Source organism: Silurus meridionalis, chromosome 2 (assembly GCF_014805685.1).
Source record: "Silurus meridionalis isolate SWU-2019-XX chromosome 2, ASM1480568v1, whole genome shotgun sequence".
Taxonomy (NCBI): Eukaryota; Metazoa; Chordata; class Actinopteri; order Siluriformes; family Siluridae; genus Silurus; species Silurus meridionalis.
In genome coordinates this window covers 19,621,280-19,647,266 of record NC_060885.1, presented here as the reverse complement: position 1 = coordinate 19,647,266, position 25,987 = coordinate 19,621,280, and the positions used below count along the sequence as shown (strand labels likewise).

The 25,987-nt window shown below is 37.9% G+C and overlaps 1 protein-coding gene across 39 annotated transcripts in view; it reads right to left on the bottom strand.

Moving 5' to 3' along the window:
* kcnma1a (potassium large conductance calcium-activated channel, subfamily M, alpha member 1a) overlaps positions 1-25,987 on the bottom strand; it is a 144,948-nt gene that overhangs the window by 40,084 nt on the left and 78,877 nt on the right. For 34 of the 39 annotated variants that reach the window (XM_046833564.1, XM_046833573.1, XM_046833582.1 and 31 more), the window contains exons 4-14: positions 19,727-19,820; positions 19,522-19,633; positions 11,398-11,473; positions 10,245-10,320; positions 9,642-9,812; positions 7,724-7,815; positions 2,670-2,780; positions 2,392-2,497; positions 2,178-2,260; positions 1,545-1,614; positions 1,199-1,354 (exon numbers count right to left, since the gene is read on the bottom strand). In XM_046833564.1, the coding sequence (XP_046689520.1) occupies positions 1,199-1,354; positions 1,545-1,614; positions 2,178-2,260; positions 2,392-2,497; positions 2,670-2,780; positions 7,724-7,815; positions 9,642-9,812; positions 10,245-10,320; positions 11,398-11,473; positions 19,522-19,633; positions 19,727-19,820 (1,147 nt within the window). Of the gene's footprint in view, positions 1-1,198; positions 1,355-1,544; positions 1,615-2,177; positions 2,261-2,391; positions 2,498-2,669; positions 2,781-7,544; positions 7,637-7,723; positions 7,816-9,641; positions 9,813-10,244; positions 10,321-11,397; positions 11,474-19,521; positions 19,634-19,726; positions 19,821-25,987 lie in introns of all 39 variants that reach the window. The other 5 variants (XM_046833771.1, XM_046833794.1, XM_046833810.1 and 2 more) reach the window with 1 other exon arrangement.

The following is a 25,987-nucleotide window of genomic DNA, read 5'->3' as shown; positions in this document are numbered from 1 at the left end:
TAATCTTAATAATTTATAACTGTTTTGCAAAAAATGCTCAGTGAAAGCAAATGCCAAGAAAATGTACACAATGATTTTATTACAAACTGCCTCTGCACAAATGTAAAAGATTCAAAACTGTATCCCAGAAATTGCAGCTAATAACATACCTTCTTTTCCATGTTTAAAGAGATGGAGCACTAAGAACTACATGGCAATGTTTGAATCTAAGCTTGTATATTGAAATAAGACACCTCTTCCAATAAAATATGGAAATGTTAGTCTGTGTTTTGTGTGAATGCTGCAGCCTGGCATGGGTGGTCTTAGACCTGTCACATGTGCTTTTACGAGAGGAATGATTGACCCTGCAGATGTTTCCACACATAATACAATTTAACAGTCATTGCACAGTTATTCCTCATTTTTATATGATACGAGAATGTTTCTCTCCAGGAAGTAAGCCCCTCCTTAATGTTAAGAGCTTGCACGGCATCCAAAAATCAAAGCCAACTTTATGGCTGCTTGGGGAATGGAAAACAATTTCGATTCAACTGTTTTCTGTCCTATAACCAAATCCAGCATCTCCTCATCTGACACTGACACTAAAGCCTCACCCATTCACCTCAAACACTCATTCATTCATACTAAACCAAAACTCATTAATTCCCAATCCCCTAATCCATAGCCCTGCTGGAGACAGCTTGTCTAGTGTAATTCAGCTCCATCTCACAGACACTGTATAATTTTGATCTGATGTTTCCTCATCTATTAGGACAGTTCTGTGACAGAGCTGTGTGTGTGTGTGTGTGTGTGTGTGTGTGTGTGTGTGTGTGTGTGTGGCAGGCTGGCTATAAATACAATTTGCTCTGAGGTGCTGCTTGTTGACTATGGAACAGACACATGGTTCACATTTCATTGCTACATCAGCACGCAGGGGGACAGTAAATTCAGCACGAGAAATGCCACTAATTTACATTCTCGCCTCTGCAGTGCCATCCACTCATATCAATTACCCCGTAATGGTGACAGCGTTGCTGCGCTGCTGTCCTGAGTGGGAAACAAATGAGACGGCAGAGCTCCGGAGATGATTTACCCTGCAGCGTAATAGCTGCAGTGATTGAGCTTCAGCAGGGATTGACTGGGAGGTTGATTCTAGCATATAAGAATAGCGTGCATAACTGTGCACTTTATCAGAGCCAGAGGTCAGAGCTGGCATTACCTTGATGTATGACCTCATGGAGAAGAGGTTGGCAAGCATGGTGGACAGGCCCTGTGCCAGGCAGCTCTGGGCTATGAAACCTGCCTTCAGCTCAGCCAGGCAGATCGCATCATCGCCCTCCTTCCAATTCCAGCTGGGAATGTTTAGCAGATGGGCCTGAACACACATGGGACATGTGGAAACACTGTGTGAGCATAGTAAAAAGGAAAGCTCACTATCAACATTTCTATCAACTGTAGATGAGGTATGCATTGAAATAAATACATTTTGTCTGTAAACAATGCAAAGTACAAATTCTTTTAAAACGTATAACATGTCCAGAAAAACGAAGAAACAACGATGATACCTTGTTGTGGTACTGCAACATTTGAGTGATTATTCTTATCTTTGGATGATAATTCTTGATGGATATTACTCTGTAACAAAAAAGAAACACATGAATAAGTAATAGTTCAAATGACATCCAAAGTAAATTTCATTTCATTTCCTTCCATGACAGCAGTGTTTATAAAAAGTAAGTTAAGAAGAGGACTTGGGAGGATTCATTTGAATCTGTCCAGGGTTGCACATGAAGCCACTTTAATGTTGCATTTAGTCTTCATAAGATCATAGTGCTGAAGCACTTTCGAAATCCAACCTAAAAAAAAATATTTTCAGAGCACACTGGGCTGAATGCATCATGTGCAAATGCTATGAATGAACTAAAAAATTGGTTGCCCATGCCCTCCCAGTTGGATATTACATTCTTTTCATCTGGGGCCAAAACAAACATGTGCTGTTCTGGGTATTTAAAGCATTTCTGAGCACCTCATTCACACCTCTTGTTTACTATTTAAAAGTAACAGCAGACCTCAAATCTTCTGAGACATGAGGACAGAAAAACTCACAGAACACAGAAATAAATGCACAGAAATGAACAGAACAGAACATGGTCAATGCTACTGAATGTTTACTGGACTTTATTGGAAAACAAACATACCTCATTATATTCGATGCATCTTCAGCATCTGGGTCTGCACAGTATTTGTTGGCGAGAATTAAGCATGCGTCCGCTGACTCAATCTATAGTTTTAAGCAGTGTAATAGTGCAAAGGTCACAGAATATAAAGATTCATAGAATATGGTGCAAACATTCCATAAATTATACATCTACAATGGCTGCATCCAAATATTCATCTATTAGAACTTATTACCTTGACTCTAGCTAGATCATGTGGGTTAAGGACAGATCCTTGGTAGAATTCCACCTGAGTGAAATGACGTTTGAACAAGGCTTCCAGCTCAAGATTAGGGGAAATACTAAAGCATAGGGGAAAAAAGAGAAACTTCAATCCTGATGTATGTTTCGATTTGCCAAAAGTACATGGAAACATGTGGACAGAAAAAACTACTAGATTTTCTGAGATCAGATATGTTTTGTTTTTATGCTTGCCCTGCTGTTGCACTTTCGCCCAAACAAGAAGGTACTTACTTATGAAGAAAAACAATTTCTACATTGACATCATCCCTGTCCTTGTGTAGGAAGTCTTTAAGGAAGTTGGATACACTTTCGAGTGTGATATGACCACAGACCACAATATGCCTGTAAAGAGGAAAATTCAGCTTAGCAGCACAAAATGAGACAAAACAACTTCTGGCATGTAGCTTAAAGAAAGCAGTCATTTAATACCCAAAGACTACTTTTGACAATATTTGTCAAAGTTTTTAAAAACCTCAGCTTACATTTTTTACTAACATTGCCAAATATTCTTTACCTCTCATATACAAAAGTGGTCTACCATGGCATAAACCTCCATTTAACCTAAATCTTCAAATGAATCCCATTCGTTCTCAGAGTATAATCCAAATAAAAAGACAAACCACCCTTTTACATGCACATATGTTGGCAAAAACCTGACCTTCAATGAGAACTGACTTGCTAAAAAGCCTCTAAAGTGTTTTCTGGTCTCTGGCTGCTGAGACTTCTAACCTGGACTTCAGGCTATTTGGCATCTCCTTGTACACATGCTGTACTTAATTGCAGACATGTTACAGATGTATCAAAAACGTGATTTTAGTGTTAAACTGGATTGAAAATAAAGTCCCAGAATTTGGGTGTATTGTATAACTGGCCACTGTTTCCATAATCAGCTCTACTTTCACTTGCTGAGAGCCTCAGGGCTGTAAATGACCAGCATAAATGCTGCACTGGACCTAAAGCAAAAACAGTGCTGTGCCAAAATGTAACTCAAGTCTAACAATACCTTTTTTATCACATTCTTAATTATAGGTGGCATAAAATTATAGCCAACTTGGACTGGCCACAAATGTTAGTTTTTAATGTGACTTGTATTTAAAATCCAATGTTTACACTGGATTAAATGCCAACACTGATCAATGTTGGCATCGAAAATTTCACGCTTCTCTAGAAGCAAAACCACACTCAAGATTCAAGGAAGCACACTCTTGGCTCATCAAAATCTTTAGGAAAATCCTATTCTAACAACAGTTCTTTATTTGCTAACCAAATTTCCTTGCATAAGGAAGGCAGGCCAGTGCCCATCACATACTGGATCTTTTCAGTGCTCCTGTGGTCACGGTCTGAGGAGCTACAAGCATACTCAGTCATCAATCTAAACCTGTCATATTATTTGCTCCTCCTGATATTTGAACCAAGAGTGCATATTTTCAGTCTCACCCATAGTTGTATGTTTTTACTCTCAAGTGTGAGGGTATGTGTTTGTGTTTTCATTTATAAGCAGCTGTTTGTGCTCAGAGAGCTACGCTGTGCCAAACTGCAGATGAATCTGGCTGGAGGGGGAACTGACAAATGCAACAGTGTCTGGATGCTATTGAACATAATGATCTTCACAGATCTTGCCTTCATTCCTCTAAGTATTTTAATGAGCAGTGGTAATTGCATGCTTGCCTGTCCTCACATAAGAGGACTCTGTTGGGTCACTGGTATTATGAGGAGCCAGCAGCATCTGGTACAGCACTGGTTTGATGAAGCCTACATTATTCATGCTTTGCCATTTACAAGCACCCTCTTTAGTTTCAGCTCTTTGTGTGACAGGTCCATCACTTTTTTTAAATTATATAACAGCACTAAAGAGTCTCTGGCCTACACACAAACACACACATCAGACATCTTGTCTACATGTTTGAATGACTTATCAGTGGTGTGTGACTGTGCTACTGCTACCACCAGCATCAACATACTTCCTGCGAATTGCCAATGAAAGCAATACACATGCAGAAAGGAAGAATTAGCTTTTAGCTGCTTCACATTTTCTGCGTTAGACCTAAAGAACTACCAAAAGGGTGGACTTTATTCACAAAGCATGTCCTACAATTAATCCCCCAATGGATGTTTTTACTTTATATAAACTTTTAATCTTGTAAATAAACAATAGCTAATGTCAAACTTTTACAAATATCATAAACATAACAACTAACTCAAAAATATAAATATAATCAATATACAAACAGTGAAACCACTACAAAAAAAACACCACACAGTGGAGAGAACACTTGGACTTCAAACAAAATATTATACATGATAAAAAATGAGAAATATTATACATGATAAAAATGCAAAAGCGCACAGACTGAGCAAGCACAAGGGCACTTGTCTGGCATGCAGTGAGAAGCATGCAAAAACATGGAAATTAATACAAACAGTAAAAATAAAAAGAAAGAAAGAAAGCAAGAAAGCAAGAAAGAAAGAAAGAAAGAAAAACAAAGCTCGAACATCAGCATCAGCAGCAACATCATCAGTACTGCTCTAATCCTTAAATGACTGCCCTCTGACAGTAACAGAAAGGCTGTCATTTTAGAAAGATGGTGGGTTTTAGGTAACATAAAAGTGTAGCGAATGATTATCTTTCTGACTTATTCACATTCTCAAAAAGATGAGTCAGATTATTCTCCTGTCTTTATTAGAACTATACAATTATTGCAATATTCACTAAATATTAAAGTGCATTGAATTTTGTTCCATTTTAAGAACATTTGGATTATAACTTCCTGTTTATCTATTTTTCGTAATATAATACTTATTTCAGATTTGATTCGTACATTTTTTATCTGCTTTCTCCATCTGCAGGCATGCTTAAAATATTTAAAGTTCTATTTTGCCAATGACGGACCCACAGGTGCAGTAACTTAACATCATAAGGTGTGCTGTAGTATTTTACATACAAACCTCAACAGAGCATAAGGAAACCTAATGACTAATGTTCCACTGATGGCACTACATTTCATTTGTTATGGGAGCCATGTCAGTAATGGACCTAACACATGTTGTTTGCCCTTCTACACTTTTAAACACAAGAACATTGTCCTGCAGGTCTGGGCAGAGCTGGCTTCATATTCTCAGTGTCAGCACACATGGTCAGAGGAACTGTATAAGCTCAGAGTTCATGCAGGGTTTATGAGGCTCACTTGTCCTGGTCTTCTTGGTTCTGCACTGAGTTAATGGAAACCACAGGGAGACTGACCTGTGCCAGCAGAGCTGCTGTTTATTACAAGCGCACATCCAGCGTCAGTTCTGTCACTGCTCTGATGGCTGAACATGCTGCCATGACCCTAGATGAGATTATATGTAAAACCACTCACTGAGCCAACAGTCACACACCCTGGAGCTGAAGCTCCACTGACTGACTGACTTTAGAGTTGAGACCTCCAAGTTAAATACAAAAGTGGATTTGCCAAAGGAACTTTCAGAATATAAGTAATCCCATTTCATAACATTTAAAAAAACTTTCTACATCCTACAAGACTCCATTTTGGCATGATCAAATGTAAAAAAAAAAAAACACCAGTCCAAAATATGTTATAAATCACATTATTAACAATATTCTCATGTTTTTCTAGTTCTCACACAATATACAATAATATGGATCCTAAAGTTTATACAGAACTGTGCTGTGAAGAATTTCAGAAGACGATCTCCCCTACACTGAGCCTGCCAGAAATATGCCAACAAATGTAATAAATAAATAACCTGACACGTTTATTTGTGTTCTGTAGCATCCATTATTACACACACACTCACGTCAATATTTGAAGCAATAATGCAAAAAATGGTGCCTGTCTTTCAGCCTGGCCACAGAATTGGATCCTGACCGCCTCTAATTGCAACCACATGAATGTATCGCCAGTGAAAGAGAGAGAGTGAGAGGGACAAAAAGAGACAGGCAGATGGAAAGAGAGAGATCTCTCTTCTGACAAGGCTTCTCTCAACACCAGGCTCCAAATCCAACCGTGGCGCTGAGGCCAAACATAACATTTCATCAATCTTGTTTCACTGACAGGGAAACAGCATCAAACAAAAAGGCCTCTAATGGCTTTAGTCTCTCTTCGCTTAATATTTGCCATGAAAGACAACTGATAAAAACTAGTTGTAGCCATGAGCCATTTTTTTTACATTAAGTCTGACAAAGAGAGATAAAGAAAGAGAGAAAAAAAGAGAATCAGAGAAAGATTGAGGGAGATTTAAGTTTACAGAACTTAAGCGTAGGCACTTGGGGAGAATTGCCGTGCTGATGACAGGGCTGTGTTTGAGCCAGAGTGGGTTTTCAAAAAAGCCACACTGACAATTAGGGGCAACCTCTGGAAATAAATAACAACTTTACAGGACATAAAGTACCAAGTGGGGCAGAAAAGCAAGCCGAGTGCAATTGAGAGGCTCCAGTGCAAGAGCGGAGGCATCCAGGCATTCAGGGTGACTGAAGATCAGGGCCAGATTCATGTCAGACACAGATGAGGTGATGGGCTAGAGGTACCACAGCCACACAGGCTTGTCTCAAAGCAACATGCACAGCCACCCAAAATATGCAGACCTCGAGACACAGAGGGCATGCAAAAGTCAGTCAACTCCAAACAAATATGACCAAAAAAGAAAAATGAAATGAAAATGAGTGCATACAGGCAGACATAAGAGGCATTTAAGGTAGTTGTGCATGCTGTTTTTCTCTATTTAAATTGCAGCGTACTCATAAGCAAGTACTGCAGATTTCATTACTATCTTTCAGAAATGTATCAGATTTTGGCAGTAAAATAAAAACAATATGAATTCTATTAATTGTTTTTTTTTTATATTTTCTTATAAAAAACAACAATGACAAAAACAAGAGTCATGAAAGCTCTAGAGACAAAAAATCAAATTAAAATGCAGCTGACAGGATCTGTTAAAAAAAAAGACAATGAATGTGGCTTTCATGGCCAAGGTCTCCAGTCACAGTGTGACATGTATTTTCATTTCAAGTCTATATTTCTGAACAGCATATGTACTACTATTAATCCTAAGCTATCAGGAAGGCTTATGTCACCCAACCAGACCTGCTTCTTGATTTTGACTTACTTTCTGCCTCTTGTCGAGTTATAAATCCCTCCGTATTTCTTCCGATTAAGGATGAGAGCAGCAATTTCTGGCACGTAGCGAGCAAACATGGCCTACATGCATGGAACAGAAAAAAGAAAAGGGCATGCAGAGAGGGGTTCTACTGCAGCCGAGGCAGCAGAGCCACTTGGAATACTTACTTTCTGCCATTAACCGCACTATAGGAACCACCATATTTCTTGCGGTTTCCTATTAACTCTATGATTTCAGGGACGTAGCTGGCAAACATGGCCTAAGGAGAAGATAGGAGACAAAAGCAGATACTAAAAAAAAAAAAAAAGGAGTAGAGATTGGTTCGTGAGGTGAACACTTCTCCTTACACCTCCATGACATCTCAAGAGCTGAGGTTGTTCATGTAGACAATGTGTGTGTTTTTGTGTGTATGTTTGTGTATTAAAGGTTTTGTAGAGGTTTAGGTACCTTTGATTACATGGTTAAAGAAATGGATACTGGAGGATAAAGAAAAAATATGCTGAAAAATGTGTTTAGAGATGTTAAACATCAGATTTTTTTAAGAAGTTTAAGAGTGTGTAATTTATTAAAACTACTGATTAAAAAAAGGTTTTCAAAATGTTTATGTGAACAGCCATCATTCTGTGACAGCATGAAAACTGGAAGAAAAAGAGGAGCAAAAAACCCCTATGTGCCATGTTTTGTCCAACAAACACTGAGAATGTGGCAGGAGGATTTAAATAGTCCAGACTGAGCACCCACAGCTGCAAAACACATTAGGACTCATTAGCGTGACTGGAAATGAGCTGGATGTATTTTGCATAGTTTGCAGCCACCTGTTGTGTTGAAAGTTTTGTATCTGCTCCTAAATGGGAAAATTTCTCTTCTGTCCTAGGCCTTCCTCTAAGCTCCACACTGCACTGCTGCTCTCTCCTGGGTCCAAATGAATCATGACATCTGCTGGGTCAGGAGCTGATGGTTTACAGCACGTCATACTGAAGCCATTAATTGTGCTGCTGACAGAAAGCAGGCAACGAGGCTCTGATAACTTCCAGGCATCTTCAAAACAAAGGAAGGAGACATCACTATGGTGACTCCATGACAGCTGGAGCGTCATCCTCGAGTGATATGGAGATTGTCTGATCTGCTCTGTGTCCGATTAAAGTCTGTATGTGATCTTCTCTGTCCTATAGCTAGTCTGTTCCTGCTCTTCGACTTGTAGTTATCGGCATTGATTTTGTGTTGTAGTCTGGAACTTGTGTGTCTCACTTCAAAAACATTTATTTAATGAAAACTAACCGTTCTAATAAACTGAGATTCACATAAAATGACAAATACTACATTGTCTGTCCTGTTTTTAACTGGGATACCGTGCATTAGATTAGATTGCATAGATCATAATCTATTTTCTGGCGATTTTACTACAGCTGTTTGCTCTTAATTCTGTCCTGTAAGATAGTTAAAATATAGTAATTTGTTCATTGTTGCCCTTTTAAGTCAAAAGTGTTTGGATATTTATATTTAGGCTGAATATTTTTCATATATGTTGGATTTTGTGGGTGCTACACACATGTATCCTGGTTTGTTTTTGAACTGTGTTCTAAAGTATTGTACTGTAATGTATGGTGTGCACTGCATAACGTTGTCTATGGAAGGCTACAGGTGCTGTGATGAGGTTCAGATTGGTCTACTGGCCATCGTCCTGCCACTGTGTTTGTTGGAAATCGGGGAGAGACACAGAAGGGTGGGATCTGAAACCGCAGTTGATTTAAGAAAATAGCTATACAATTATGAGATGTTTTACAGAACATTAATAAAATACATAACATATTTAAACAAGCCTTGACTACATATCAGAATGAACTTTCATTAAAACACTTCAGCAAACATGTACATATCAGATCTACATGTGGGTGAGCAGGAGGAGGGAAGTTCAACAGTGTTATAAAGACACTGGGAATATACAATGTGATGTGTTTTATGAGGACTGTGGTTGGTGACAGTTATGGGCTTTGAATTAAAAACATTTGTCTCTGTCTACATGAAGTGACAGATGATGTGGTGTATGAAGGGGCTCAGACAAAGTGCAGATGAAAGTTATTTTACCAAACCGCCAAGTATGAAGAAGACCATGAAAAGTCGGCCAAGAGTGGTTTTCGCACAGACATCCCCGTATCCCACCGTGGACATTGTGACCATGAGTAAGTACACACATTCCCAATATGAAAGAGGTTGAGAATTTTGGAAGTCTTCCCAAGGATCCCCTGAGTTTTCCACCTGTGAGAGGAAAGCATGAATAGCGTTATTGAGACAAGCCAAGACCTTCGGGTTCAGCTGCAAGCCTGATCCTTTACAGCCATCTACAGTTTCCTCAAATTATAGCCACCACTGAATGTGGGGCACCCAAGAGGGGTTTTACATGCTTCAAAAGAGCGAGGAACCAAACAGGTGGCTTTACTGAAGAGCAGAGTTTCTGCTGCCATCTAGTGGCACAGATGTCCTCTGGCATGTCCTAATAAGGGAATAAAAAGAAAAAAACTGAATTTTTTGTGTTTCTGCTAAGAAAAAAACCCCACAAATACAGAATAATGATTAATGAGATCCCATGTTTGTTCCTCTTTAATAATTATTTTTTTTTTTTACCTACACCTGTGCGCTTACACCTTGGAGTGGGCTGAGGGGGTACTTTGTGTGTGTTTTCTCACTCACCAGATGAATGAATCCTGCAGCTGTGAGCCATGTGCTTATGAAGATGGAACACAGGTTCACCAGCTTGATGGAATTACTGTGAGAGACGAGAGTTACGTCACACCTCTCAAAGTGAAACACATCGCACTGGGGTACAGATAAGTCAGTCATCTACTGAGCCCAACACACACATGATGAGGCTGTCTATGAACACTGCCACGTCACCTCTTGCTGGGAGCAAATTTACAGATTATCATAAAAGAACATTTCAGTTATATAACGTGATCCATGTCTGCAGAGAATCTAAAGCTTTTTGCTACTATTCCGATAACACAAATTACTCCTATCTGTTCGTTCTTTTTCGGTAAAGTAGTAATCTCAGATATTTTAATAATATACAGTCAAAGGCTTGCTTTGCCAAAAGAATCCATTTTGCAGTAAGAAAAATAGATATTTTTTGATTAGACAACTCAAATAACCTTCTACCAGTCTTCTGAGTACAATCTACCGTAGTCTATCTGCCAAAGAAAAAAATACCTCTCATGCCTGCTCTGCTCTGGAAAAAAGCAATGAAGAATCTGTTTTTAAAAAACCTCAGTTTTTGGGTTTACACTCACCACTTTTCCTGCTCTTTTACCTACAGCATGCTAAGAGGAGATACAGTGGGGAGTTAAAACACAGCAGGCTCTGCAGAGCTATGAACCTGACTTGGGATGAAGTAGTAAGTATAAAGAGCTTTTTGAGAGGTGGTTGGATGAATATTTAGGATGCGCAACAAGCACCTGAGCATGACAGAATGAACACAAGAATTCACTTAAGTGAGCTCAGTATAGTTTAAAGGTACAATAAGGTGATGTGAATGCTAGAATAACAAGCTACTATACTATATAGGTACAGACACCTATATAGTTATAAGAAGAGAAAGTTTACTCTGGAGTTTTGAGGCTGTTTTTTTACCCTAATTATTTTAGGGTGATTTTGGCTGATGATCATGATTAATGATCAGAATGTTTTGCCAAGCTTTTTGACCAGAAATGTAATGAGGCAGAAATATAGAAGAGTGATATAGAAGAAATACAGTTTTCTACTTATTGTACCTTTAAAATCTTACCATCACATTTCTTAGCAACAAAAGAAAAATGACGGCTGTAAATGTACAAGTAGTCAGCCTTACCTTGTTTTTAAGATATTCAAAAACTGTAAAATTTCTGAGAACTGAATCAGTCTCAAGGCCCTTAGAAATCTCAGACCTGGAAAACACAACATATAAAATATATAAAGGTATAAACAAAATTAAATAAACAGGTTTTTTTTTTTTTTAAATAACTATACAATTTTTATTTCAATGTTTAACATACGTACAAACATCACTTTTTCTAATACTGATGACCAGACCAAGTAACAAGTAATAACTAAGGTGTTTAGGTATTAAATATGGTTTGTTAATTATGGTTTGCATATTTTATTAACTAAGGTTTGTATATTTAATTTATTCAGTAGATAAACACGTTTGATACATATTTTTGTACCATGTATGTATCGATTGATCCAAGTCATCCAAGGCACGGGACCATTATATTATATATTTACATAAATATTATTATTATTAGATTTTATATATATATATATATATATATATATATATATATATATATATATATATATATATATATATATATATATATATATTATTATTATTATATTAAACTCAACAAAAAAACTAACCTACAAGTTATGCAAAGCGGAACTTGTGTAACATGGAAGTACCACAGTAATGCTTAAGCACGTGAAAAGAAAACACTGGATGAAGGTGAAACATCAGCACACTAAAAAAAACTGTATAATCCTCATCATGTGAAAATTGTGGAGTTTGATGCATTGCTGTTGTGTTACTGTTTGATAACTGACAGTTGCACTGGATCTGTTTCTTCGTGACTCGCGAGTATCAACATCAGATCACTCACTACATAGTGATGGATTCAAAGAAACCGGGGCGAACAAACACTACATTTAAAGGCATCAAATAACAGCAGCATTAAACAATTACATTTTTAGTCACTGTTGTGGTTTTCATCAAATGCTTACAGTGGGGCAAAAAAGTATTTAGCCAGCCACCAATTGTGCAAGTTCTCCCACATGAGAGAGGCCTGTAATTTTTTATCATAGGTACACTTCAACAATGGGAGACAAAATGAGAAATAAAAATCCAGAAAATCACATTGTCTGACTTTAAAAAATTTATTTGCAAATTATGGAGGAAAATAAGTATTTGGTCAATAACAAAAGTTCATCTCAATACTTTGTTATATACCCTTTGTTGGCAATGACAGAGATTAAGTTTTCTGTAAGTCTCCACAAGGTTTTTTCACACTGTTGCTGGTAGTTTGGCCCATTCCTCCATTCAGAGCTCCTCTAGAGCAGTGATGTTTTGGGGCTGTCGCTGGGCAACACAGATTTTCAACTCCCTCCAAAGATTTTCTATGGGGTTAAGATCTGGAGACTGGCTAGGCCACTCCAGGACCTTGAAATGCTTCTTACTTCTCATTGCCTGGGCGGTGTATTTGGGATCATTGTCGTGCTAAAAGACCCAGCCACGTTTCATCTTCAATGCCCTTGCTGATGGAAGGAGGTTTTCACTAAAAATCTCAGGATACATGGCCCCATTAATTCTTTCCTTTACACGGATCAGTCGTCCTGGTCCCTTTGCAGAAAAACAACCCCAAAGAATGATGTTTCCACCCCCATGCTTCACAGTAGGTATGGTGTTCTTTGGATGCAACTCAGCATTCTTTCTCCTCCAAACAGGACAAGTTGAGTTTTTCATCTGACCATATGACATTTTCCCAATCCTCTTCTGGATCATCCAAATACTCTCCAGCAAAATTCAGACTGGCCCGGACTTGGGGTTCCCTTTCAGTTCCCTTTCTCTGAGGAGGGAGAATTGTCGGATGCTAGCGAGTCCACGGACTCCTCACAGCCTGTGCTGTTTGAGGAGCTCCTGGAGGTAGTGACGTGGGCCGTCGCTAAGCTAGAGATAGCTTGGCCCAACGAAAAGCGGAAGCAACACGTTCCCAGCAAGCTGGGTAAGCGTTTCCTGCGTCCTGCGGCACAGCCTCCGCCCCAGGGCCTACCATTTTTTTCCGACCTACACACCGAGGTGTCTAAGTCCTGGGAGACCCCATATGTGGCCCGTACCTTTCCCCCGAATTTGCTATATGCAAATTTATTAGGGTTCACCGAATGCAGCTATGGGGAGATGCCCAGGGTTGAAAAGACACTAGCTGGCTAGCTCTCCCCAGATGTTGCATCGCTAAAGGCTCTGATATTGCCTAATATGCCGTTTAAATCCACTTCGCAGCAGGTCAGGCCGCAGGCTGCCTCCACACGATGGGTGTGTTGCAGGCATACCAGGCCGATCTGCTGCGAGAGTTGGACGAGGGCTTTAACTCTAGGGCTGATGACATCAAGGAGTTACGTTGCACTGACGACATAACCCTTAGAGCCACAAAGAAAATGGCGCGGGCCGTCGGTCGGCAATTTTTGACAGGGTTTTTCTGCTGAATGGCCGATAACTAATTCTGGCCTGTTCGGCGACGCGGTAGGGGCAGTAGTCGACAGGTTTCAGGAGTCAAAAATGCAGTCTGCGGCATTTCAGCTGTATTTACCCTGCCACTCTCTCGCTCGACGGGCGCAGCCCCAGACCAGCACGGCCGGGCAGCATGAAGCCCAAAATCTAAGGGGTCGGCGAACCTGAGGGTAGTCCTCTCCTCGAACAGGCGGGCAGTGGTGCAGCGGCCTTGACAGTCAGAGCGCCTTATTTCTCCTAGTCCTTTGGTCTTCCCTCTCTTTTCGGAGTTAAGGCTCATTCCACCCAGGGTATGGCGGCCTGGTCCGCTGGAGTTTGTAACGTTGCGGGCTGGTCCACCCCGCTGACCATTGTCAGGTTTTTCCGACCTCCACATCAGAGCCACTTCAGGCTCATCTGTCCTGCATGCCGGTTGTGCTCAGACACACTAGGCAGGGACTGGTCAGTATGGCGTGATTGGACACTCGTTCCCAAAGTGTTGTCGATGCAGCTCGAAATTACGTATGTAACCCTAGTTCCCTGAGGGAACGAAAGCTGCATCAACGGGCTGCCTTTTCAGAAGCTGATGTTGCTGTCATCGCACTCCCATTTTGTAGGTTCCTGGTTTGCGCGAAATTAAATTGGCACAAATTAAATTGATTAAATAAAATACAATAAATGGAAAGATTTTATTAAACAGTTTACATTTGTTGAACCCCATAATACTGATGTGTGTGTTTTACATTTAATACTTAATGTTCTAAAGATATGATCTACCTAACTGTTCTACTTATTTCAGCATACTTTAAAAAATGTCTTCATACCTTCCATCCTTCATTTATTCACTCCCTTGATATGTGGAATTTTCAGGAATTTCTCCTCTCAAGAGACATTCTTAAAATTGTAAATAAAACACTAAAGAATCCATAGCACTAGCGTTAGCCGCTAGCCACTTCATGGTTAGCAGCTAACGCTAGCTCTATGGATTCTTTAGCATTTTCATGCATGCAGAAAACAAATCTTTTTTTTGCGGTATGGAGTGAGTAGCCACATTGACACTGCGCTAACTCTAGTTTCTTTGTTATACCTCTGGCAATGTTTTGTAAGTTTTCAAGTTTAATAATAAAAATAAAAAAGTGTGCTCAAAGCTGAAGAGGCGAAAATAAACTTGCGGTCCGCCACTTAATACATTCCTGAGGGAACTCAGATGATCAGACAATGATCAGGATCATTGCATTCGGTACATATGGGTACCGAACCAAAAGCCTTGTACTGTTACAGCCCTAGATGCAAGGTGACAATAAATGACCTAAATCTACAGGTACATTATGTCACTCAGTTAGAGCTTTAAAGCATACAGTAATGTTTGCAGCAAATGACTTTTTTTGATGTTGAAATGTTTCTGGCTATTAGCTAAATTCATATATCCAAATGGGATAACATATACAGTACAAGGAAAACTGTTTATTGATTTATTTAAATTGTTGTTGTACTAACTAAATTACAAAAATAAATGGTTAATTCAAGGCAGTTCAATGTGTGATTCAGTAACTATACCTTACATTTAACATTCACATTCTATACAATATACGTATAGACATCACATTATTTCATATTTTTAAATAGAGCACATTTACTGATGAGATGATATTTTCATTTTGCTAGTTTTATATTTCTGGGCATTGATTACACTTTGAGAGAAGAAGCCAGTGAGGACAGTGATTTCTTATTGTTTTTGCATGTTTGTCACAATTTAATGTTTTAGATCATTAAACAATTTAAATATTAGTAAAAGATAACACAAGTGAACACAACATGCAGTTTTTAAATGAAGGTTTTTATTATTACGGGAAAACAAAATCCAAAACTACTTGGCCTTGTGAGAAAAAGTGTTTGCCCCTAAATCTAATAACTGGTTGGGCCGCCCTTAGCAGCAACAACTGCAATCAAGCATTTGCGATAACTTGCAGTGAGTCTGTTACAGCGCTGTGGAGGAATTTTGGTTCACTCATCTATGCAGAATTGTTGTAATTCAGCCACATTGGTGGGTTTTAGAGCATGAACCGCCTTTTTAAGGTCATGCCACAGCATCTTAATAGGATTCAGGTGAGGACTTTTTGTTTTTCTGCAGCTGTGTTTTCTGCAGGTGTGTTTTGGATCAATGTCCTGCTGCAGAACCCAGCTAGAGGTCACGAAAAGATGTCTGGACATTCTCCTTCAAGATTTTTTGGTAAACAGCAAAATTGAAGGTTCCTTTTATCACAGCAAATCTTCCATGTCCTGAAGCAGCAAAACAGTCCCAGACCATTACACTACCACCACCATATTTTACTGTTGGTATGATGTTCTTTTTCTGAAATGCGGTGTTACTTTTAGTATTAGTATTTAGTATTTTCCCAAAAGTTTTGGGGATCATCAAGATGTTTTCTGGCAGAACTGAGACGAGTCTTTATGTTCTTTTTGCTCAGCAGCGGTTTTCGTCTTGGAACTCTGCCATGCAGACCATTTTTGCCCTGTCTCTTTCTTATGGTGGAGTCATGAAATTTAAATTGAAGGTTTTTGTTATTGAGGGAAGAGCAATATATCATTCGAAACTGTAAAGAGTCTACTTTTATTCGTATACACTCATAATAACAACAAAATGCTGTGCTTTAGTAAAAAAAAAAAAAAAAAAAGAACACAGACTGGGGCACTCTCTGCTGCCTCTGTCATCTCTTTTCACAAACACAAAAAAAACCCTGAATCTCAATAAAAACTTACCTCACAGACATAATACAGACATAAATATATGAATAGAAAGCTTGAAATGTCTACTTTTAAATAAACCATCAAATATTTTCTTTCATTCTGATTAAGTAATGTGTATGGAAGTTATAAGTGGTACAGTCTCTCTGGTATCACCTCGTTAACCCTCCGTGTGGAAACACAGCAAAAGTTCAGTTTGATGTCCTGATGATTTACTTAATTAAAAAAACCATAATTACATTTACAGGAATATTTTGTCTTCGTGAGCTATTTTGAGTTCAGTTTCACTAATAATAATCATATATTTGCATAAATGCTCATGTTGATTAGAGTATTAAAAACAATAAATACTCATTTATGGTGCATTTAAAACAGATGTGAAATGAATGTGCGATTAGGCAGCGAATAAATATTTAAATCGATTGACAGCCCTAATATTAATATGATGTGAGGTCCAGTTACCAGCATGGCACTAAAACAGGTAGTAGTAAAGGCGACTTAAGTTCATGTCAGAGCCCAAACTTCTTTACTTTAACTTAAGTAAAAAAGTATAGTCAGTACTTTAACTTTTATCCGAGTATTTTAAAACATTAGTATCTGTACTTCTACTTAAATGAAGGATGTGTGTACTTTTGCCACCTCTGTAAGTGCCACACAAGGCCAATGGAGTCTGCTCAGTCAGTCTTAGGAAACACATGCTGAAACAACATTCACTGAGAATCTAGACACAAACTGCATGTGTGTCATTTGCATCTGGATGCTCACACACTGAGAACATGCACCACCCCCACATGATTCTGCTTCCATTTGTCAATCAGAGTGGTATTTACTGGTAATGTCATGTGTGCTGCTTGCATTACTCCCAGAAGGACAACCATTCCCAGAATGCACCAGAAGCAGAGCATGGGCTATATAACACACTGCCAGTGATTTTGCCCTGTAAAAGCAGTCGTCTTTGGGTGCTGAGGGCTTATAACAGAATTTGATTGTTGTTCTGTTAGTCATGTTATTTTGATGGATGAGCTTCGTGTCTGGCTAAAATTAGGAATATTTATGCTAACCCCCTAGCAACAATGCAGAGAAGAACCACAAAAAAAAGAAGGGATTAACAGCACTACATCGAACCACCAGGTGACAGTGTTGCACAGCAAGTAACCTTCAAGCACATAGGAAGCTCAGAAAACACCAGTCTGATTGAAGTCATGAACATGCATAAATGCATTCAAAAATAAAACACCTAATTGTTATATTTAGTAATCTGCTTTCTTGCATATACATTTAAGAGGCTGTACTCCTGTCTGATATCAAAAATGATAAGATGCATCAAGTTAGAAAGAAAGGGTAGAAAATAATTATTTGGACAAATATCTACACAGCCGTGCTGCTCACTTCACGTTACACTTTCTTTCCACATTTTGCGGCATTTGGCAGACTCCCCTATCCAGTGCAACTTACAACTGTGCAGTTGAGGGTTAAGGGCCTTGCTCCAGGATGCAGCAGTGGTAGCTTTGTGGTGCTAGGGTTTGAACTCATGACCTTTTAATCCAAGAACCAATGCCAATGATCCACCTACTTCATTTATAGCTGTTAAAACTGACATTTCAGAAAATAAATGCTAAATATTTTATTTTTGCTTTGTCACATGAGAATAGTTCCCAAACAGCAGGACAGAGCATCACGTTGCCATGCGACACACTGAAAACCTGCCAGATCATAGTAAGTCTATTAACTGTTTCGATGTAACACACATTTTTGCTAGAGATGAAATTACTGTATATGTAGTGAGCATTACAAATCCAAACTGTTCCAAACAGTGAAGTGTACCAGTGTTGTTTTTCTAAAGTTTAGCATTTTTGGTACAATTCTTGCATAATTAAATTTGTGAACTGGAACTAACTGTTGTATAAGCATTATTTAATACAAAAGAACAAATACCCAAAGCTTTATCTACCTAAACTACTGCAAATGAGAGGAATTTATCACTTAGTTGGACTCTGATTTTTATGTTTTAATTAGCAGCAAATGTTCTGTGCTGATTAAAGTTTGGTTTGTTCCATGAGAATACTGCATTGGATATTTCAGTTTATTTCATCATTTTCCTGGCTTCAACTCTCAGATCTAACAGCTGGGTATCAGAGGGCTTTATCTAGTGTAATATTTTGTCTTTAGGGAAAAGAGTAACATATCAAATTATTGCCTCATACTTAAGCTTGTCATTTTTCTCATAGCAAAGTGATATGATAAAAGAGCATATTGATAGTTTGATGAATTTGCTTTAGAGTTTGTTATAATCTTGTTAGTTCATCACTATAGAGTGTTATTTTAGTTATCTGATGAGACTTTGAATGAATGTAATGTGGCTGCATTTATAGAAGTGGAGGTGCTTTTTATTTATTGTGGACACTGCAGTGCTCTTCTTCCTCCCTCGACCAAAGGACAAACAGTTACTCACGGCTGTGCACAAACACGGGTGATTTTTCTCCAGTTTAATGACGGTGCACTTTGGCCTGACCTACAGATCACTCCAGCAAATCAGAAGCCATTCTGACTGATCCATTTAAACAAAGGACTGCATCTTAGTACATTCCCATAGACATAGAGCTGACCCACAGCAGTTAAACCCAGTCCAGTATCCCCTTCTCTTTTTTTTGTGTCTCTCTTCAACCTGTGTGTTTGTGCTGTCATTGGCAAACTCGCTTGACTGTCCATTAGTTGGCATTTCTGAGCTATTCTCAGCCATTCAGGATACAGAATATGACCACTTTGGTATTCAGGTATCCAGGCTTCACTTTAATAAGGTGCCCAAACATTTGCTTTGACCTCCTCAATCCTATCATCACTCCGTCTTGTCTTCTTCCAGTCTTGTCTTTTTGTCTGTGCAACAGTAGCAGATGCTCTGTCACTCTGGATGAGCACTGACTGTTGCCTTTAATGCTAAGAAATAGAGAAGAGGGAGAGGAGGGGAAAGGGGAATGACTAGACACTTACCCAGCCAGCTCCTGTTAAGATACACAGACACAAACACTGGTGGCACAGTAAAGAAATCCACCACAGAGTTCACCTCCAGCCAGAACCACAGCTTATCATTTGCTGCAATAAACTGGGGGAAGAAAAGAAAGAGATTGGAGTGAGACATTATACAAATACATATGACTAGATTCCAAATATGATTTTGATGTCTATATATACTTACACGCAGACCAAAGTAGAGTAAGAAGAATACATTGAAGGCCATGTCGATCTGTAACGTGAAGTCTTTATAGAAATTCTGACAGGATTCTATAGGGCTATGGAGAGAATACCAAATATACCAAATTAGATTACAATGGGAAAAAAATATTTTAAATACAGGGTTTGGAACATATTCAGTTTTTGCCTGTTTATTTGTGTTATAAATGTAAAATGCAATACATGCACTTTGTTGGCCATTCATTTTAAACCGTAATGACAAATTAAAACACTATTACAATTTTTTGCAAATGTAAAAAAAATAAAGAAATCAAATATATTGATCTTGAAATTGGTGAGAAAATCGCTTTAATGTGCACATCATACTAGAGCAAAGGTTCTTTTAGTATGACAAAAAACTGAAGCCTATAGCAAGATAAGTAGGGGATTTTCGAACGCCAAAAGCCTTGAACCCCACAGAACATCTATGGAAAGACCTACAGTAAACATGGCATTTTACAGACACTCTCTAAAAAATCTGAATTTTTATAAATTTGGTAAAGATTAAGATAAGAGCAGAAAATACTTTTTTTTTCTCCTGTTTTTATTGTGTATAAAATTATGGCAATACAGGTAAATGCAATCAATGTTGAATTAAATCTATAATATAAATATATTAAAAAAGGTTTTTCTTGGTTACAATACATACTATTTATGTAAATATTTATTTTATTTACACTACTTGAGGTTAAAATATTTCTCTTGTCCACCAAATGCCATAAAATAGTAAAATGCCAATGAGCCTTTAACATGAAAAAATACTAATTTCCAACAATACAAGAATGAGGATAAACCATTTACAACCAAAGTGTCAGAGTTACAACAATGGCTGACTAATTTAATTACATTAAAAGTCACATATTCATAAACAATCATTAGCTCTGGAGGTGAGGTTAATGTTATGTGCCCTTTAAGCGGCATTAACACTGATCCCGAATGAAGTCTCCAATTACTACACTGAGAACTACTGAGTCTTGCAATTAATAAAAAAAATGCTCAAATGTAAACAGTACAGGCACATATGTCATGGTTAAATAAGCAAAGCTATTTATGTATATATTTTTTTCTTTAAAGGATTAGCATTTAGCTATAAAAGTCTTTTTTCTGTGGCTGACATGCACTTTTTAATACGCCTGTACACCTACTTAATCAATTTCGGTACTGTTCACATTAACCACTAGAATTGGTGAAATGTGTTCTTCGAAATTCTGACTTGATTTTTTGACAAGCTGACCTCTCGAAAATTTTCACATGCATATTTCTCTAGAGTTTACTCAGAATAGTGCAATAAGTGAAAAAAAAAATGTGATTTGGTTAGGAAAAATGTCAACATAAAATGACCAGAATAGTTCGAGTTGACAGAAAAGCTACAGTAACTCAGATAACCACTCTGTATAAATATGGCAAGCAGAAATGTACCTCAGAATGCAGAACACATTCGAACTCGAGACTGGATGGCCTACAACAGTAGACCATGTTGGGTACTATTTTACTTAGTCAATGTTCCTGATAAAGTTTCTAATAGAGTTCCGTTTATGGATTAACTAATTTTGTCGTTTATTACCATATGCCTACCAATCTCTTTCTGTGCATTTTAACATTTGTAATTATTTACCAAGTAACCATTACACATATTACATTGCCAGTTTTAACACACAGTGGCAGATGCTTTTATATGTGTATGTACCCTCCTGCAGGCAGTGAACCATTTGGTATGAGCTGTACAGTACATGCCTTATAGCACAATTCTGCTCCTATTTCGTAATAACATAGCATGCTGACCTTCAGCCTTGATCAACATATGGATCCTTGGTCATAAGCAGAATCCTTGCAGGAGAAAGCTCAGAGCTATAGGGTGACTATAGGGACACTATGGTATACAAAGTGCAGTTGTGGACAGTAACGAAGTAAATGTAATTCATTACTGTACTTAAGTAGCTTTTTCACATATTTGTGCTTAACTAAAATATTTCCATATGGGGTGACTTCAACTTCAATACATTTCAAAATCAACTATCCTACCATTTACTTTATACTTTATTTGTGAAATCAGTCTTTGTTTTTTTATGTGCAGATAACTGGGCAAGCATGCAGCAGGCCACTAATCAGGGTAGAGTACATGCTTTGTTTTGAACTAGTTTTAATTGCCGCTTGGTGGTATATACTTATCACCAACATACAGTACAGCATCAGTTTAAAAGTAAGCAGAACATTTTGAAAGTAATAAATAATGAAAGAAACTCCTGAACTCTAACTTTCCACAACACCAGTGGCCGTATTTGCTGATTTTTATAACTAGTTCAAAAGAAGGTTTGGGGCTCATGATAATTTAAATAGAAATCAATCAGTGTCTGACTCATTAATATCATTCTATTAATAGATTGGTGTGCTAAAAGTAACATTAGGGTCTTTTCACATAAACTGAGTAAAGCATAAAAATTATGATAGGAACATTATATCCATAAGTATTTGCATGAAAATTCTTTTGTACTTTTACTCAAGTGAAAGTTTAAAGGAAACAATTTTACTTTTACTGGAGTAATATTTTACAGAGTGTATCTCTACTATAACTGCATACAGTAGTTTGTGTTCTTTGTAGACCATTGAGAAAGTGTGCTTCCCTGACAGCTGATTCTAAAGCTTTCACAGTGATAGAGTGTTCTGATAACTGTTTATGCAAATATGTCATGGAGACAGAGATAATACGATGATCTGTGAATGAAAAGACATATCCGTGTATGTGTTGAAACACAACGGTCCTCATTCACAGACGCAATGTCACTACACCCTGTCACATTAAGTCCAGGCAGAACATGCCAGCTGCTTACGTAAGCTGCCTCCTTCAGTGTTGTCCCAGCACAAGAACCTGGACAGTTTGTCTTCTACGGGCTTTATATAGAACACGGCTGATTTCAGGTCAAGCGGAGATGCAAGGAGGACTGCGCAGTGACTGGCCTAAACCTTACGCAGATGCTTCAGTAATGCTTGACCTTACACTTGATGGCCTTGGGCTTTTATGGCTGCAGCCAAAAGTGTGACCCTGTGTGTGAGGGAACTGTGTGCCCTGTTCCAATATCTTTCTCAACTCTACATAACATTTTAAATATCAAAGAAATAGTAAATAGATAATGGCACTGGAAAGAAAAGGGCAACAAGAAAAGGTGACCTGAGGCCCGAACAAGCTTCGTACTAGAAAAAAAGAACGAGTCGTTCCTAAAGCCAATAGGACTGACTTAATACAGCCGTGATTGATTTAGGTCAAGACACCATTTTTTTAAATAGGAATGATGTAGCACCTGCAAGGGTACCAGACATATACAAGCTCAGTTGGGACCCTAAAAATAGTCTCTGTGCTTTAATTCTCCCTGAAGCACACTCTGCATGTGGTTCACTTAAAGGAGAAAACACACAAAGCATTGATCCTTAAGAGGAAAGGATGAAGAAGTACAAACAGCAGCTTATTGTACTAATGCAGCTACCATACAACATGACAGCCCAGGGCTCGCGATGTCTATCATGTAAATGTGAAGGCATCCTCAAAGAACACACACACAAGCACGCACACACACAAAACACACACACACACACAAATGTCCGTGCAAAACTTAACTTATATAATAAAATACTAATGTCCAGTAATACATGTGCATATCAATAAATTGGAATATCTTTAAATATCATTAAAGTTGATTTATTTTTTAATACAAAAAGTAAAACTTGTATATATTAGATAGATTAATCACACACAGACTGATATATTTTAAGTGTTTATTTATTTATGTATTTTTATTATTTTTGTTCAAATTTAACAAAAACCCACCAACTCACTGTCTAAAAGAATTAGAATACTTCATAAAACCAATCAAAAAAACATTTTTTGTGAATTGTTGGCCTTCTGGAAAGTATACTGTATGTATATCTTCTGTATATGTACTCAATACATGGTAGGTGCTCCTTTTGCTTTAATTACTGCCTCAATTCGGTGTGGCATGGAGGTGATCAGTCTGTGGCACCGCTGAGGTGGTATGGAAGCCCAGGTTTCATTGTCAGTGGCCCTCAGCTCATTTGCATTTTTTGGGCTCTTGTTTCTATTTTTCCTCTTGACAATACCCCATAGATTCTCTATAGGGTTCAGGTCTGAGGAGTATTAGCCAGTCAAGCACACCATGGTCATTTAACCAACATTTGGTGCTTTTGGCAGCAAACTCCCCATGACTCCCCAAAACATCAACTGACATTGGACCTCAAGCAACTTGGATTCTGTGCCTGTCCTTCTTCCGGAATCTGGGACCTTGATTTCCAAATTAAATGCAAAATGTTCTTTCCATTCATCTTAAAAGACGACTTTTTGCCCTCTGAGCAACAGTCCAGTCGTTTTTGTCCTTTGCCAGGTAAGACACCTCTGATGTTGTCTTTGGTTTAGAAGTGGCTTGACACAAGGAATGCGTCAGTTGTAGCCCATGGAAAAGTCTGTGTGTGGTGGCTCTTGAAGCACTGACTTAATTTGCAGTCCACTCTTTGTGAATGGGCTTCGTTTCACCTTTTTCTACCACATTTTTTCCTTACATTCAACTTGTCTTCTTTAGCTATGGCCTTTTGTGTCTTACCCTCCATGTGTCCATTTTAAGGTTTAGGAAACCTTTGCAGGTGTTTGGATTTAATTAGCTGAATAAAGTGTGACACCACGAGTCTCCAATATTTATTTTTTTCACAATATTGTAATTTTCTAAGATAGTGAATTTTGGGTTTTCATAAGCTGTAAGCAATAATCATCAAAATTAAAAGAAATAAACATTTGAAATATATCAGTCTGTGTGTGATGTATTTATATAATATACGAGTTAGACTTTTTGTATTGAATTACTAAAAGATAAATCAACTTTTTAATGATATTCTAGTTTATTGAGATGCACCTGTATATTCAGTTTTAGAAAAAGCAACAACAGTTCAAACTTTGCCACTGAAAAATCACACAAACACTACAAATACCTCTATATTAGGGCCCCAGTTTGACTAGTAGTATCACTGAATCCCAAAATCAGGGTACATTCTGGCATGTTGAGCAAAAAAAATCCATGTTTGGATTTTTCTGGATTTTTACAAACCTTTACAACAATAAATATGATTTTGGGAACGATGTTATTTAAAAGACGTAAAGAATAGTGGTAGAATTCACATTTAATTTAAGAAAAAAAAACAAATCTGTCATGCCCACTTTTAATTCAAATATGAATACAGATGTAGATACAGATAATATTGTGTTGCACTCCATCCTCACATATACAAACCCATTGAGTTGCAGAAATTTCTTACATATAGATCTCCACTTCCATGTAAATTGATTACAAGTGTTATACAGCAGAGTAAAATTAAATGCCCTTTCTTATCTTTTTTTTTTGATTGAGGCTTGCATGGTGCCAAGCTATTAGTGTCTGCTTTGCCGAACTTCTATGTTCCACAGTTCTGCTTCATTGATAAGAGCCTGGTGCTGCAGAGTTTTTCTGAGTCAGCACTGCTGCCTCTTTTTTCTTCCACTGAATATATTAAAGAACATGACTTCCAGACTTCTCTACCAAATCCTGAGGCTCATTACAGCAGATGATCATGTACAGACAAGATCATGTAAAGATCAGTGCATATTTCATAACCTTGAAGAACATCTCTACCTAACCATATTCCTTCAGTCAAACCATTTTCTCATTCTAATCTCTCCAGTGAGTTTAAGCTTAAATATCAAGCTTCAGTGTGTGGGAGATTTAAAAGCACAGGGAACCTACAGTAGAGTTAAACTATGTGTATTATTCATCCCTGCATTGCAGCAGCAGCATGAGTCTTTTAAAGAGCAGCCATGCTCACATTTAAAAATACAGCACAAGTGGGACACAAATAAAGGCATTCCTTGAAGGAGAGCCTTGCTTCTGTTGGCCTACATACAGTGTATCTGCCTTCATTGTGCAGACTGAGCAATAACAGACCCATGTCCAAGGGGGAAAGTACCATTATGAAAAACGAAACAAAATATTTTCTCACAAAATCGACCATATGAGACCACTTTATATCACTTTACCATATTTATATCCGCTTTAGATGTTAACAATTCTATGTATACCAGTGTGGTAATCTGCAATCTGTTGAACTGCAATAGTATAATAAGAGTAAATGCATGTACTGTAATTTTTCAAGAGTCTGGGCTATGCAATGGTATTGTGTAATAGACTTACTTAGA